This window comes from Diachasma alloeum, unplaced genomic scaffold, assembly GCF_001412515.2.
Source record: "Diachasma alloeum isolate Michigan unplaced genomic scaffold, Dall2.0 Dall_scaffold_00219, whole genome shotgun sequence".
NCBI classification, from domain to species: domain Eukaryota; kingdom Metazoa; phylum Arthropoda; class Insecta; order Hymenoptera; family Braconidae; genus Diachasma; species Diachasma alloeum.
This window is the reverse complement of record NW_021680384.1, coordinates 175,733-192,843: the sequence shown is the minus strand read 5'-3', so window position 1 is coordinate 192,843 and position 17,111 is coordinate 175,733. Positions and strand designations below refer to the sequence as shown.

At 37.4% G+C, this 17,111-nt stretch overlaps 2 protein-coding genes across 2 annotated transcripts; one reads left to right on the top strand and one right to left on the bottom strand.

Moving 5' to 3' along the window:
- The first annotated feature begins 444 nt into the window (after nt 1-444).
- LOC107037375 lies at nt 445-3,165 on the top strand. Its single transcript, XM_015255903.1, has 2 exons — nt 445-614; nt 1,148-3,165. The coding sequence occupies exons 1-2, from the start codon at nt 544-546 to the stop codon at nt 1,683-1,685; spliced, it is 609 nt and encodes a 202-aa protein (XP_015111389.1). The 5' UTR covers nt 445-543; the 3' UTR covers nt 1,686-3,165.
- Nucleotides 3,166-3,312: 147 nt separating this feature from the next.
- On the bottom strand, nt 3,313-16,738 carry LOC107037426 (TRPL translocation defect protein 14). Its single transcript, XM_015255981.1, has 8 exons — nt 16,403-16,738; nt 12,834-12,901; nt 12,473-12,510; nt 11,733-11,770; nt 7,537-8,139; nt 6,921-7,128; nt 6,149-6,330; nt 3,313-5,778 (listed from the first exon to the last, which is right to left on the bottom strand). The coding sequence occupies exons 1-8, from the start codon at nt 16,440-16,442 to the stop codon at nt 5,513-5,515; spliced, it is 1,443 nt and encodes a 480-aa protein (XP_015111467.1). The 5' UTR covers nt 16,443-16,738; the 3' UTR covers nt 3,313-5,512.
- Nucleotides 16,739-17,111: the final 373 nt, after the last annotated feature.

Genomic DNA, 17,111 nt, shown 5'->3' with positions numbered 1-17,111 from the left:
GTTGGCCCATAAGATTTGACCCATTTTACTTACCAAGAAGATTTGACCCATTCTAGATTCAACCTGGTTTGAGCCATCCTAAATTCTACATAATTTGGGCCACGAAATTTATTTTGAGCTTTGACCCACAATGCAATACAATTTGATCCGTATGATATTCATTCTATAATTTTTGACCCACATGATTTGACCCATTTTACGTACCAACAAGATTTGACCCATAATTTTTTTAAATTATACTCGAGCCAAAGGGAATCATCCGCACGATGCCGCTCCACTTGTCCCACAATTTCACCCACCCCTCGACAATTGACCCACCTAGACCCACTTTCCCGCCAATTTTCAAATCAACCCCCAGCCTATTCTCCCAGATGGCGAGTCCAGCCATCTCCGAATGAAAAATCGGCAACACTACAGCTAGAAAAACACACGTCTGTTGTTTTTCTAGTCTTACGACAGATGAGGTTATTTCGCTGTATTTTGAGGGGCTCTCATGGATTAGGGTTAGGGTCACAAGGGTTTCCAAGGGTTTAACCGGGTAATATGGCTTCCTTGGTCGCTGATTACGGCACATCTTCGGGATCTGAGAGTGAGGACGACTGCAGTGATAACGTGTGAGTGATTTCCGCCCATTTTCCATCATTTTTTTTCGGAGTCTGGAAAATTGTCATCACGAGGAGGCGCGGGGAAGGGGTGGGCGGTGAAGGGCATTCGATAAATCGGGAAATTTAAAGCTGAATAAAAAAACATGACCCATTTTGCCCCGAAAATAAGAGAGTTGTGAGCGAAATTAAACTTTTGTCCCATTTTTTTATTTTTGAGATTTTTCAAGTATTTGTGGGGCAAAACGGGTTAATGACAAGGGGCTAAAATCGCACATTTTTCCACCTTTCGCACCCCAAAAAAACGACCCATTTCGCCCCACGATGGATCGAATTGCGAGTGAAATTGAACTTCTCTCATTTTTTTATTTTTGAGATTTTTCAAGTATTTGTGGGGCAAAATGGGTTCATGACAGGGTTTAAAATCGTAAATTTTCCTAGCTGTCGGATGAAATTGAATTTATCTCGATATCGTAATTTGGATGGATGCTAGAGCCGGAGATAGATCACGAGATGAAGAGGATGAGAGTTAAATTGGCTTTTAGGTCTAGGGATGAGGCAGAAGATGATGAGGAGAACCTAAAGAGTGATCCCGAGGTGTCGAACCACTCCAGCATCCCAAAACTTCCATTACCAACTCCCGACTTCAACGGGACGCCCACATTGAAGACGTCGGTCTTCATAAATCCCTTCGTGGAGGCTGAAAAAGCGAAGAGTGCGATATTGGAGAAGCACGTGAAGATGACGCCGACCCTGGACGACACCAAGATGATCAATGGGAGGAAGATCTGCTGGAATTACAGGAAGGGGAGGTGTCGTTTTGGGCACAACTGCACATTTGCTCATGACTCGGACCTCCACAGGAGTGCAGCCGAGCTGGAGTCGAGTCGAGCACCTGAGGAGACTATCATATGCCAGACGAATTTCCATAATCAGGGGGGACACGAGGAGGACGATGAGGTGGATCAGGAGAATAATCTGACCAAGAGGAAGAAGCGACCGGGTCTGGCGCAGAACCTCGTACCTGGGAAGAAAGTCTTGAAGATGTACAAAGCACAACAGGCCAAGGCTGTCGGTAGATAGATGCAGTTTTTTAGGATTTAGGGGGTCTTGGGGGCGCAATTGTGCATTTTTTTAAATGGGGGTTTTCGAGGGGCACTTTGATGATTTTCAGTTGATGATTGGGGAATCGATGAGGGTGTTTTGAGTCGTTGGGTGATTATGAAATTATCTTTTTTTGTGGGTGAGGGAATTTTCTGCGTAAAAATTGTCTTGAAATTTTTAGGTAAACGTAATTGTTTTTAGGCGATTAACCAACTAAGTCGGTAAATTCCACTTGATTGGGATTCATGCGGGGATTTAATGAATATCAAGAGTCATTCTGAATTGTCAGTAATATTCACCAATAGTGGATTTAATCGATCATTTTTTATTATGTTGCAATCCCAAAAATGTCATCGTATTCAACAAAATTCTCCAGTCAATGAATCAATCTCACCTCTTCCCAAAATCTTCAATATAAATGACAAAAAACGTCTCTTGACATTTTCCCCCAAAACCACTCATTATTGAGATAATTTCATAATTAACAAATCGACAAATTCCACTTGAATGGGATTCATAAAGTTCAGGGGATGATTCCATTCGATTTTAATGTCATTGTACCCCCATAATTACTCATTACTGTATTAATCCGAACAAAAACGAAAATATTGGGCCCAGCTGCATGAAAATCATGTGAAACGCACGACTTAAAATTGAAGAAAACCCCAAAATGTAAGACAAAACGTCTCCCAAAGCCCCTGGAGACACTGGCGAGGTTGTGGAACCGACGTACCATAGTTCATTGCTTCCAAATAACTCCAAATCACAGATAAACATAAATAATCATAAGGTGGATCTACGTAACTATTGTGAACGAATATTTGCACTTTTACCAAATACCGTAGGGCAGATTTTGAGATATAATGATGTTTTTTCCGATTATTCATTGATAATCTTCCTGATGATTAGCAGGCGAATGGTGGATTCTGGGAGTAAATGGGGAAATTCCATCATTAATCATGCAATTTTATCAAATCACTTCGCCCTTCAACTCCCAAATCCCCGCGATATGAAAGTTTCTGTACAATTTTTCAATGTTCCGAGGACATTTACTACTTCCAGACTCTTCTAGAATTTTACAATGTTATTATTGATTCATCAATAACTAATAAATAATAATTAGACACGCAATCCAATGAAACAAACAGACCAGTAAAAATAGGATTTCTTCAATTTTCTTTCCATTTTAATTCCGATGCTGTCGATATCTTCCGCAGAGAACATAGAATAAATCCTCCCAGAGTAGAAGATAATTTTTTTTCATCCCCGTAAACAATTTCTAAAATTTAACGAATGAGAAAATCAAACTGGAAATGATGTTTTCCACGAGTATTACTAATTAATAAACAAATTAATTAATTATACAAATTAATGTGCGGACTTATTGGTCGAGACGTTCCATCATTGTATGACAAATTTTAAACAATTTAATTAATAAAGTATATATGAATAGTTGAAATTGCCTCGGTGTCGTCATTTCATCAATTTTAGTAATGCAATGATTTTCATGAATTTTTTTGAATTATTGTCGTTTTTGACAAGCAGTTATTCAATTTTTTTTTGCTGCTGAGGAATCAGTTTTGAACGAGGACAATAAATTGACAAGTGGCAGACGAAGGATATTTTATTCTTAAAATCTTAGGTACAACGTCGAATAGAGACGAAATCATCATCTTTCATTTTTTCATTAAATAATTGCAAGTGACATTATCATTCTTATAGCATTCATCATTGAAAATATATCTGAAACTGTTTATTTATTATTTTTTAATATTGTTTATGCATTCGAATATTCTCGCAGGCACTTCATCTCGATTTTTTCCAGAGGTTTTCAAACGTTTTATCAGAGATAATTCGGTAAATTATTCGTGGAAAATCATTTACACTATTAAGAGTGAAATTAACTCCAGATTTTGTTTTTTCAGTTTATCTCCTTGCTCAGCAACTAGACAAACTTGTCGATTAAATTATTAATTAATTAAAGGAGATTCGAGATTTTTCATCTTTTTTAAATTCTTTAGGTACATGTCCATTAATTAAGTACTACCAATGACTACTGATAATTTTTACCCAATTTTTCATGTTTTTTTCACACCTAAAACCCTCGGCTCCCGTTATTATCTATAATAAATAATTGTTACAGGTGGGGTGGGAGAAATCGAACAATTGGATCGTGCATCCGTGAGAATTCATCCAGAATTTTTTTTTTTCATTTTTTTGTCAATTTTTTTTTCTTTATAAATGAGAATTCAGTAGCAAAAATAATTTCATAGCGATGAATTCGTATTTGCGATCAATTATTGATAGTATTGAACTGTTTATTGTCACTGTCGTACGATATTTATAAAAATTAGAAAAATTAGTTGAGTGGACAATGACTTTTCAGGACGAAAATTCAGGAAATCGTTTATCTGATCTTATCAACTGCTGATTATCTCACTAATGGATTGTTTTAGAGAAAACTGTTATCAGACATTTTTGTAGAAAATTAAATTCCCCACAAAAATGTTCTTATCACATTTTCTTCTCGATCCCGTCATTAACGAGATAATGAAAGAATAATAAACACATTAAATTCAACTGATTTTCCAAATGTCGTCATTTGCTCTTGATTAATGATTAATTACTCATTATTGCTCTTAACGATTATTTTACCTTCCACCGTTAATTGGAATATATTTTTCATGCATTTGAACGTATTCTGGAGGGCCAGGACCATTCTGCCACCTCAGGATCAGTCGTAGCGAGCTAAAAATCAACCATTGTCTCTCTTTAATCATTTTTCATCGATTTTACATGAATCTTAAATAATCTTTTGCCATACGACAGTGCCAATTAATATAACTATCTCAATTCTTCCTTATTATTCCCCATTTCACGAATACACGATTTACATGAGAGAAATCCCCAACATTTTCCATAATATTTCAGAATTCAATTGAGTAATGCAAAGATCAGGTGATCAGTTGATCAATCATGAGTCATCAGATACATGATTGATGGATATTCTCGCAATCTCAGATGTGAATGACATGATCTCATAATAAATATCTTGATGAATCCACTTATTTCTCTTTTAAACGTTAAATTCAGAATTTTTTGTTATTTTTGTTGTTGTTGTTGTTTTTTTTTATCACATTTAGATTTTTCTCAGTAATTCTCAGTAAAATGGATACTCCCCCTTGTCAAATACTTCCGGTAGACTCTGAAATCACTTAATTACCTGTGATTCAAGGGTAGAAGAAAATACTTCAGCATTAAGTACAATTTTACCAATGATTTTGTTTTCTCTCAAAATGATAATGAACTGAAAAATAAATTCTTCTTTACATTGATTTTAACCGTCAAAAGAAAACTCTACGTGATTCTACTTCTAGTCATCATCCCTAAAATTTAAATAACTACGTATTTTATTAACATTGAATTTTTAATTAATGTAATGAGACAATTTGATCATGAATTTAATGGGTAAGTCTGTTGTGAAGTGGTAAAACGTAAGAATTTATTTTCATATTTTGTTAATCGCGATTATCTTCAAAACGACTGACACTTTTTTCGTCGAGTCAATCGACGTCAGAAAACAAACTCCATAAAGCCTTCAAAATCCTCAAAAAAAAAATTTAAATCACTTTAAAAAATCAACATCAAATTACCAAATTAATTTCGAGACCCCTAATAAACATCTTCCCACCATTAAAATCATCAAAAATATTTAAAAAAATCACCGCCCAGTTTTACCACTCCTCAACCGCTAAATCTCCCTCCCCCAATCCTTAAAAACTCTCCTGAGATCTGGCATTTCCCCCTCATATCTTCAATCGATTATTGAGCGCATTTTTACAATCACCATTGACACTCTCATCAATTTTCTTCTTCCCACAAACACCATTGTGTTTAACCCCGTTAAACCCATTCTCAACACCATTCTGCCTATCATAACCATTTTTATCACCATTCACTCCATTATCTCCATTCAACTCATTAACCCCATTAATCTGGTGTAATTTGTTGTCATCCTTGGTGTCACATTGGTTGTTTGTAAAATCTACCCTCAGTGCACCGTTCGTTGCGCCTGGAAAAATTAATTTTCTCGATTTTTCTTTCGAAATTGTTGGGAAATGGTGATGAGAAAAAAAATACAGGAAATAATTATGGGGTCGATAAAGACCCAATCAAAAGAAAATTCTTCTCAAGATTTAAAAAAAATTGCGCATTTTGCCCGTTTTTTTTTTAAAACGTTTTTTAATCGCCGATCGATCGATAAAGACGCAGAATGGATCGTCTCTTTTTTTAAAAATCGATTTAGATTTCTAGATCTATCGAGTGGGGTCGGTTTGGCCCCCAGACGACATCAGGAGGAGGTTTTGAATTTTGAGGATTTTTTTTAGAAATGAGAGAGGAGGGAATGATGAGATAATTATGAGAAATATTGATCTACTTACTGTGTAAATAGGAGTACTTGCTGCCAGTGGTATTCCACTCCTCCCTGAGACTGAGATTGAACATACTGTAGTCTGGATTGCCAGTGACATCTTTCTCGATTGATAAAAAACTCGGGAGAATGTTTTTTAATTCCTCACCAGCTAGGGCTGTGTAAGTCTCTAAGAGCATCAATCCCCTACACCTGTTATCATTCCCCAAGACGATTAATTCCACTATTCACGATAATTTTATCATCAAAAGATATATAGAGATATATGCAACCCATCCCATGCTGTAGATCAGAAAATTTTCGATGGAATTTAAAAAAAATCGTGCATTTTGCTACAGTGGTTCGTGACTAATGGCGAAAAAACGATTTTCACACCGAGCAGTCGGGTCAGGCGGTTTCGAGCGGTTTCTGGCGGTTCCGATGAAAACTCGTTTGGTCCAATAACCGGGAAAAATGGATCGTCTTTATTATTATCTAAAATTTGAAACGTTTTTCATGCCGAGCGGTCGCAGCTGGCGGTTTTGAGCGGTTTCTGGCGGTTTTATGGCGAAATTGTTTTCAGAAATAACGAAATAAAATGGCTCGTTTTTTACTCACCCTTGGGTAAATTTTTCGATCTACAGAATGACGTTTTTATAAAAATTGAAATTTTGAATTTGGAATTCAATTACAATTTATTCAAGTGTGATAATCGCTAATCTCTCTTTATTGAGTTCTATATTTTGCTCGTTTGATTGTTTAGATTCAATGGATAAGAAACCACGATAAGAGAAATTACACACCTTGGGTGTCCGGGCTCCCTGTAGATATCCAGCTGAAAATACTGATTATTGATGAGAAAACATCGACGTCGTTTGAATATCGTGAAGTGTGAGTCGTCGCGTTGCGCAAGCATGTTCAAATAATCTCTGTGCGTCAGCTGGGTCTTCACTTCAACAACTTGTCCACACATTTTTGGTCTCCTTAGTGTGTGAATATAGGACCAATGACCTTAAATGCAAATAAAACATTATAAAACCCCCTATTCGTGCCTGATCTCAATCGTCGGCGTTTTCAACTTAACAACCCCTCAGGACCCCTTAAAAAAAGAAATAATTCATTTTGCTCAACAATTTCTCGGGTTGTAGCGAAAAAACAATTTTTAATTACGAGCGGATTTCACGAAAAAATGGGCGGTTCATCAGCGGTTTCTAATCTAAAAAGAACTTCCCAACTTTTTTCACTGAAATAACCCATTTTATCAGCGGTCTTTGACTCAAATTCTGGCGGTTCAACAGCGGTCTGCAACTAAATAACCAGCGGTTTTCGCTGAGAAATCAACGGTTGACCAGCGGTTTTGCATCAGGTCTTAAGCCCTTCCCTCCACCCCCATTCAAAACATGAAAACCGCTCTCTTACCTTTCTGCCCGCGCTTGCGTAATCTGGCTTGTAATTTGGGAGTCTTGCTCTGGAGATAGTTGTGGACGACATCGAAGTCCTGAAATGGTGGAAATTCGCTGTCAGCTGGCAGCGGTCCTTTCACCAGGAACTTGACCTTACGAGAACTGGCTCTCAATCGATCACCGGTGTCAATGCCCAATTTCTGACAGATACACTCGATCATTCGACAGATCTTCGACTCAAAGTCCTGGGAATTATCGATGACATCGAAGTAGGGATGTCCGACCCAGGCGGCGGCTGCTTTGTAATCGAGTTCTCGAGCGAGTTCCATTCCCTCGGATCTGCAGGCGTGATCTTCGGTGGAGTAAAATTCCTCGGCTCCATTGGCAGCCGACACCATGTGAATGATCTGGTTGTAGCGGTTGTCACGAAGTTCAACGTTATTCCAACCATTGGAGGAGGTCATCAGGTCCCATTTGTCCTTGGTGATGAAGGCCGAGGCGTCCATTGCTCCTCGGTCACATATTATGAGGCAATTTCTACTGCACGATTCACCCAGCTGGAAGAATGTGTTCTCGATCTGGATCATCGTCTTGAGGAGATTCTCCTGGAACTTGAAAGCTGGAAAAGAGATATTTGTGAGCGGTTTCTGGCGGTTTTCAGCGGTTTACGGGATCAGACCAGCCCAGAGAAATCTGGAAGTTTTGGGAATGATTGATTGAAGGCTTCAGGAGAGCGAGCGGTTTTAGGCGGTTCCGAGCGGTATGCGCATGAGATCAAAAATATGCTGGATGAATTTTTGAGATTTATTGAAATTGAAAAAATAAGTGAAGTTTTCAGCGGTTTTCCGAGCAATGGAGCTGATTTCCAAAGGATCTTTCGAAGAATCGTAACAGGAAATGAAAATTGTTTTGTCATATAGCCAGGGTAATTTGAGGCTGAAAACATAGTCTGATGACCTGGTTTACTCTTCAAGTTCTCGAGGTATATTTAAAGATGAAGATTTCTATTTTGAAATAGTTTTGCACGTTTTCTCGGGAACTTGAGTAGATTCAACGGTCTATTTTTTAAAAATTCAATCAGGGTCAACATCGACCCCAATTTTCCGCCAAAAATTAAAAATAATTATTCGTGTTATGGCATTCATCTTCAAATAATATCAATGTTTACTCTACGTGAGGATCAATGATCATAGCTCCAAAAATAAATGATGAATGACGTCTGAAACAAGTGCCTTGTAAACTGAAATGGCAAATAAACTATCAGCGCATGATAATTCTGGGGATTTGTTGAACAATTAGCGTCTAAAATGTAGGGGACAGTTTGAGACAGAATAATCGAGCTCTAGGGCCAACTCCGGAGATTCAGGTGTTGGAATGCAATGTGAAATACCATCCCCTGGCACTCACCCTCACCAGAGCCGACCTTGAGTAGCTCCGGCCACTTGGCTTGACTCTCATCAGTCGTGCTCCAATTTCTCAGTGTCCTCTTATCCCCAGAATATTCACATTTTGGTGAGTTCATTCTGTCAATCTCAATCGTACGACTTTTCCTCCATAGTCGACGACGTGATCGCACTCTCTCTTCATCGATTACAATCATAAACAATAAAAAAAAATCATAAATCGATAGAGGAGCAACAATTGTTTTACTGAATAGATTGGAAAATTTTTGATTGAATAAAACGAAAAGAGATCCATTTAGCCCCAGGGGTTTATGAGTAATCCCGGAAAAACGACTTCAGGCGGTTTTGGGCGGTTCCCACCGGTTTAACGTTTTTTGGCTGTAACTTGAGAAGTAATGGGGCAAAATAGGTCGTCTTTTTTTAAATTTGTGACTAAATTTCCGGACCGATCGAATGGGGTGACAAGTCACCCCATATCCCCACTCCTTCTCAAAGTGAATTTTTGGAAATTGAAGATTTTCCTCAAAATGTTGTTTTTTTAAATCAATGTCAATTGTTGATTTGCGGTTAATTCGGCGATTAATCCTCTACTCGGATTTTTATTGCTCATTAATCATTTCGTCACATAGGTCAGTTGGCAGTCTCACGCGCATGTGTAAACAACATCATTCTGCCAAATAAATTGGCATGCTTCCAAGAGGTAATAGCAATTGAGAAATTGGCTTTTACCGTTATTGTCACCTGGTGGTCTCGTATTATAGGATTTGTCACGAGTGATTTATTCCGTTGATCACGTGTCACCTTGCATTCTCAATCAATCAACTGTTGTTTATTTTAATTTATTTTTGCGAGCAAAAATAAATTAGATGAAACAAGATAAATTTTTCGAGTCGACTTTTCCTTCCCTTTATCAAGCGTGCAGAGCGATTTATAAAACATGAAGCCTAGGAAATTGACTGCAAGAAACCTCACTGCAATGACCAGTCACGTGTACATGCGAATGGAATAAAAAATAGGGTACCGAGTGCATGTAAATAGAAGTGTAAATAACAGCACGACGTGAGCTCATTTTTTCATTCGTTTCTACGAAAAAATGACGCTAGACAGTGTGGGGTCGGTACTGACTCCAGTCAATAGATCGGAAAATTTCCGATAAGGTGAAAAAACAACCTGATTCGCCCCAGCGGTCCATTGGCAATCACGAAAAATTGATTTTTACTTCAAGCGGTTGTTTCGGGCGGTCTGAGCGGTTTCTAGCGGTCCCGGGCCGTTTCGGGCGGTCTCGGGACAGGTAATGGATGGAGTTGTTGGCATTAGTTGTGCCACAAAATTACTTTGATTCCAGGCGGCTTTTCCGGGCGGTTTAGAACGGTTTTGGGCGGTTTCAATGCACAATTGTTTTTCGACGATATCTTGAGGAGTAATGGCGAAATCGGTCATCTTTTTTTCAATTAGATGGTCTTTTTTCCAACCTATCGAGTGGGGTCACTAACCCCCACCCGTTCCCAAGATTTTTTCAACCGAAAATTTCATTTTGTGAGCGTTTGGAGGGCACTGATGGAACTTTTACGGTTGTCGTAATTAAAAAAAGATCGATGATTTCAGAGGGATGATTTATGTATTCATAATAGGTATGAGGCAGGTACTGATGCAGTTGTTGAGACCAGTTGCATCTGAAATACCCCTGGCACAACGCCACTATTTATTTTCGTGTAATCAAAACCAGTAGAGAATGAAGAGAAACAATCATCCCTCGTTCAATTAATTATCTACGCTTTCATCACGTCTGTTTATACAGCCACGCGGAGGGGGTGTCACTGATTCGTGGAAAGTCCCTGAATCGTAATCACGTCAAATCGTCATGTTCAGGCGAAGAGCGAGGAAAAGAACAACTGGCGAAAGGTATTATTGCGTTATTCTTAGATTCACCGATAATTCACGTGGATTTTTGCATATGTAATCCCATTACTGCTGATGTATTTTCGCAGAAACATCTGTTATTTAATCTTGAGCAATAATTTATAATAGTTTCATTTTTTTTCTCGTCAATAACTTTTTTTTACGTTAGACCATTTGAAAAGTAACGATTGTCTCGTGATTTATTCATTCTATTTTTAGTTTTGGAAAATTTTAATTCATATTTATTGCATTCTCATGAGTATGCACATGAGTTCATGCTGATCAATTGTTGAAAGCCCTTGGGACTATTGCGTCAGACAATTCCGCATGCTAATGAATTTATTAAAGTGGAAAATATACAATCCGTTTTATTTCTTTTTTTTTTTCCATTAAGTTCTCACTGCGCAGTCCAGACTGACAGAGCCGCTTGGAATGAGTTACACTTCTTACTAAACAAATTTATTCTCCGAAGTTCACGGATACAATCGTAGAAGAAAATTATCACAGAACTGCTCTCGATTTTTTTTCTCATTTCATTACCATTTTTTCTTCAATCTCAAAAATCTTGGGAGGAGGGGTGGGGGGGTGGAAAATGAGCCCAATCGACAGATCGGGAAAAATAGAGGGGATTAAAAAAAGACGACCCATTTTGCCCCATTATTTTAAAAGTTACAGGCAAAAAACGAAATCGTCTCAAATTCGCTTTTCTCCGATATCTCGGGAAATATTGGGGTAAAACGGGCCGTATTTTTTTAAATTTCAGCTCATTTTTTCGGATGTAGTGGATGGGATGGACAGGAAAATTATTTTGTGATGATTTCAGTCTCGAAAATTTTGTGAATAATGACTTTGGGGCTATGATCATTAAAAATTTAAAGTGAATTAGAATAATTTTGGTTATGAGACTTACCCTCGTCTGCTGTGAGATCTGAGAACTTGATTCCACCACTGTAATGTAAAGAAAAAGCAGAAAAAAATGTTGAGATAATTTTAACAAAATAATCTTAAATCAACTCGAAATGAAAAAATAATTGAACAAAATTTTAATGAAAGAGTTTGATGACTTGATTCGATGATCGAAGTGATATTTTCGTCATTCGTTGTTGGAAAGTTGAGTTTAATAGCGCGAAAGACCGTTGGACGATGGTCCAAGGATTTTTTTTCTCTCTTTTTTTTTTATTGATGCAGTGAATTGGGAAAACGTGGCAGGAATGGATTTTTTTGTTTTGTTAATTGCTGATCATCTCATTAACGAAGGGTCTTAGAAAAAAATGCCACAAAACATTTTTGTGAGAAATTCAATTCTCCACAAAAAGTTCCCTATGTTGTTTTCTTCTAGATCAACTCCTTAATGACATAATTGAGGAATTGAGCAAACATGTTGAATTCAAGTGATTCTCCAAATTTCGTCAATTGCTCTTGATTAATGGTTAATTATCTCGTTAACGAGGGGTTTTAGAGAAAAATATCATAAAACATTTTTGTAGGAAATTAAATTCTCCACAAAAAAGGTCCTATCATGTTTTCTCGTAGATCGTTTGGTTAACGAGATAATTAAGAAATTAAGGAGATCACCGAATTTCATCGATTCCTGACGCTTCACCAATTCATCATTCATTTCACTGTTGTTACATTTGTTAAATAGCATACCTGAGCAGCACAGTCGCTGTCTCGGGGACACGGAACACCTGAAAAATAAGACAACCACCACTCTATCGAATCCACAACGCAGGAGGGATGAAAACCTCGAATTTCATCCCAGAAATTCAACAAAACGACAAGAAAAAACATAATTCTCCTTAGAAAAACGACTTGGGGAAATTCTCAACAATTTTCACCACCAAATAAACGTCTTGACAATACCCTCAACACCACAAGAAACAACTCAGAATTTTTATCTCAAGGGAATTTCAAATTTTTTCTTCAATTCTCTCCAATCGAAAAATGTGTATTTGTTAATTTTCGAACCTTTGACCGCGTCATTAAGATCATTAATGAATCATTCACCCACCTTCCATCCCATGTTCTCGAAAAATGTGCAGAGGCGAGTCTGACCCGTGGTTTTTCCCCCACAAGGACCTAAAACAATGAAAAAGCAATTAAAACAATTAAAAATCATAAAAAACAGCTCGAAACCCCGAAAACCGAAGAATCATCTAGTGAGCGGGTGGGGGTGGGGGGTCGAAAATGACCCCATTCGATAGATCAGAATAAATGAGCTGAAATTAAAAAAAAGACAGCCCATTTTGCCCCCTTACTTCGGGAGTTGCAGCGCAAAAACGAAATCGTCTCAATTTCGTTTTTCTCAATTATCTCGGGAAATAATGGGGCAAAATGGATTGTTTTTTTTTCGATTTCAGCTCTTTTTTCCTGATCTATCGAATGGGGTCATTTTTGCCCACCAAGCCCCGCCCCCTCCCGAGATGGTTGTGGAGGGGTTAGTGGATTTGGCTGTTTTTTGGTGATTTTTTTGTTAATTAAGGGTTTTTTGTTTATTGCTCGTGAATTATCGAGTGGGATTGATGTTGGATAGCGGCGGACGTGTTCAGAATGTAACTGAATTTTACCGGTTTCCCAGCTGCGCAGTAAGTGCCTGTAACACTCGAGAATCACCTCGAGACGATTTTTTTATCAATTTATTTATTTTCCGGGGTTGAACGGCTATTGGATGATCATTGGGGCATTGATTATGGAGGTAATGGGCATGCCATTACCGGGGGCTTGTTGTCAAGGTCAGGGCTGCGGGTCACGGGGAATTGTCGGGGATTAGCGGGACATGAATCGATGATTTTTAATGGAACACATGGATTTTTTTTATTTTAAAAAGATATTTCTGAGGGTTTAAGGGGGTTAAATTTAATTCAATTGAATTAACTTTTCATTTTCAACTTTTAATTTAATTTAACTAAATCATCTGGAATTAATTCAAGGGTTTTAGAATTTATTTTTGAGGATTTCGAAGGTTTTATGGAGTTCAATGTCTTTCGACGTGTGAAACAAGTCCGTTAATTCCTCAATTATCTCCGAATCTATTGACTCTACAAAAAAATGTCAGACAATATTTTTTGTAGATCATGAAATTCTCCACAAAAAGTCTTCTCTGACATTTTCTCCTAGGGCCATTCATCCCCGAGATAATCACGATTAACGATTTATTTTTAATGCATTTCTATTTTGACGAGACGAAAAATCATTAGTAAAATTGGAATTGATGCCGGAGTACTTTCTCCTGCCCTTGAGCCACAGGTAAATTACCTGTAGTCATTTCAGAGTCTCCAAATGGATCATCGAATGGAGTCATTTGATGATCCGGAATAAATAAAAAACATGGAGGAAAAAAAAAACCGAGATAAAGTATGAAAATCTGTTGAATTGTAATTTAATTCTTGTGTTGTGTCACACGGGGTTAACCCCCACATGTTGGCGATCCCCCGAGACACTAATTACCTTATCATCCGGATGATAAGGCTCTCGAGATGACGGGGGTCACTGGGAGGAGTGGGAAGTCTACGAGAGATACATTTTTTTGAAAATGAAATGGAGAATATATGATAAACGTCGATCGTAAAGCATCGGTGACGTAAGCTCATGCCACGAGAGATAAGTTGCAGTACTTCAAAAAACTGTGGTATCGAGACATTTGTTAGAATGTTTACGAGTGCAAAACAAAAGTTTTCCGGCAACGAACGTTTTATTTTTCTCGGGAGATTTTTCGTTCCAAAGTAATCGTCTGTTTTCATTCATTAAATTTTTATGTATAATCTACTTTATTAATGAGCATGAATTTTATGGTTTTGAGAGGCTTCAGTGGATCGTCAGTGCTTAATTACTCCTCCAATTACGATTTTTATTGAATTAATTAAGACAGAAAGTCGTGAAATTATCGGTTACTTGTTGAATTATGACAGACGATTTTTTCGGTCTTGTTAATTGGGGATTATTGAGGTGATGAAGGGGTTTAGGGGAAATTTTGAAAAGGGATTTTTTGTGGGGAATTATGTCAGCTACAAAAAAAGTCCTTTGACATTTTTTCGTGGAATTAATGGTTTTGGAGATAATTGAGGATTTTAGAGAGATTAACCCGGAGTTTTAGAATCAGAAAAACTGGTTCGTTGTTTTTGAAATGTTTAATTATCTCGGTTATTATTGAGTTTAAGAGAAAACATTATAGAATATTTTTTGTAGAAAATTTAATTCTCTAGAAAAAATTTCATGTCAAATTTTTTAATAAAGCCGCTCGTCACAGAGATAAACGCCCTCAATTACCCAGTGATTTGAATCTAAAATTGATTTTTCAACTCAATCAATTTCTTTCAGCATCAACTCCGCAATTTCTTTTCTTATCATTGATTACTCATTTAAATAAGCCCCGGGGGGGAAACCGGAAGACGGTTCACGTTTCGAAACTGGTAACATCCGTCGGTGGAGACACGCGACGAAGAATAAATGCGGCTGGGGCCTGGCACGTGGTTCTGTCTCTCTAAAAACCAATAATTACCCCCTCCCTCTTGTGGAGGATTGGAAAGATCGAAAAAAAATTCCACGATCACCCAGAGACCTCCGGAAACAATTATGTGAAAATTTAACTGATAAAAAACCCTCGGGACAATTTTTTACTCAATTTTTAATGAGAAAAGGAATTTAGTAAAATTTGAAAAAAATAATTTTTCGGTAATTTTATGAGAAAATCGTCATTTTCTCCATCAAATTTCATCTATTATCAACGAAATCATCAGTAGAGGTGATTAAAAATGGTGAGTGCATTAATTAATCGGTTATATTAGGAGAAATTAGCCCAGAAACCGAGAAAAATTGATTTTTTTGGGAAAAAATTGGTTGAAAAATCGAGAAAAATTGTTTGGAGATAGATTATTCTATTCTATTTGGAACGTTGGTCAAGGTCATCAGAAATTCCTCTGTACTTATCAATAGAACGAAATTGGAGGCAATTAACCCGAAATGCAGGAGAAAATGAAACTTTTTACTTTTTTTTAAATGAAAAATTCTATAAAAATTGAAAGTTATTTTTAAGAGACTGAATTTTTCAATTTCATCGCAACAATATACTTTAAAAAAATTATGTTGCTCGGAAAAACTCACAAAAAAATTTTTCCAAGCCCAGAAATTCCAAAAAACCTCACAATAAGACCCCAAAACAACTAAAATAATTCGTGATGATTCGTATTCCCCCAATTCCTCCGCATGACTCCCAGAAACCCAATTAACGCCAATTAAGAACCCCTCCAAAGACAATTATTCTGTCAAAGTTGAATGGCAATGAGTTGAAGAAACCATTAAAAAAAATTATCAACTCAAAAAAATATAAAGAAATAATGATAAATTCAGAAAAAAATCAGAATGCCTTCAAAAAGAATTATTCAACTAAAAAACATGATAAACAAAAACTTAATGCCTAAAAATAATTATAAACCCTGAAAAAAATGAGAATCCCTCGAAAAACAATCATTCAACTCGAAAAAAAGGATAAATGACGTATTTTCCCAAGAATTTCCGCTGAAAACCTCAGAAATAAATTGCGGAACCCGAAGAGCCCGAAATAAAAATAACATTTGCCCTTACCTCCAGTAAGTACGACCTTGTACACCCTCTTCTGCTCCATTTCTCTGACAATTGCGTCTACGGCGTGCAGCGAGTGCCCAGAAATACCTCGACAAAACGCGGAAAAACCAATCGGAAAAATCCGATTTCCCGTTGACGTTGAGTTAAAATTGATAAATAATTTTGAAAAAAGTCGTCACCAGGAGCTGCACAACCTCGAGGAAGTGATGTCCAATGGTCAACAATTACTACATGAGCACTTGGCCCATTTCTGTGGCACACGACGTATCACACGACGAATTCATCTGATATTTTTTTCAGTTTTCAGTGGTTCTTGTCATGGAGACGAGAGGGAAGGAGGCGCAACTCGTTGGAGTGGGGGTAACAGAATGTAGTTCCCAATGGCTTGGGTGGGGGCGCTTCTAACTAGACTGTCGGTAAGACAGTTTATAGTAATTAGAGATGCAAAATGACCGTAATTTTTGGTGATATAACGCCATCTCAAAAATGACGGTAATTTTGCATCTCTAGTTACACGACTGAAGAAGCAAAATTACCATCATTTTTGGTCATCAGGCGCGATCTAAAAAATGACGGTCATTTTTGGTCATATGACGCGATCTCAAATATGACGGTCATTTTGAATCTCTAGTCATGTGACGCATTTGTTTCTCTATGGAGGAGAGAGAGAGAAATTGTGACAGCCGTCACAAATGCCTGTCATGTGACC

Excerpts from the sequence above, each read along its gene's own strand:
- LOC107037375 (XM_015255903.1), top strand. The coding sequence starts at position 544 with ATGGCTTCCTTGGTCGCTGATTACGGCACATCTTCGGGATCTGAGAGT. Across the intron at positions 615-1,147 it reads GACGACTGCAGTGATAACGT|GTCTAGGGATGAGGCAGAAG; the intron begins GTGAGTGATTTC and ends ATTGGCTTTTAG.
- LOC107037426 (XM_015255981.1), bottom strand. The coding sequence starts at position 16,442 with ATGGAGCAGAAGAGGGTGTACAAGGTCGTACTTACTGGAG. Across the intron at positions 12,902-16,402 it reads CAAGGTCGTACTTACTGGAG|GTCCTTGTGGGGGAAAAACC; the intron begins GTAAGGGCAAAT and ends TCATTGTTTTAG. Across the intron at positions 6,331-6,920 it reads AGGGAGCCCGGACACCCAAG|GTGTAGGGGATTGATGCTCT; the intron begins GTGTGTAATTTC and ends GAATGATAACAG.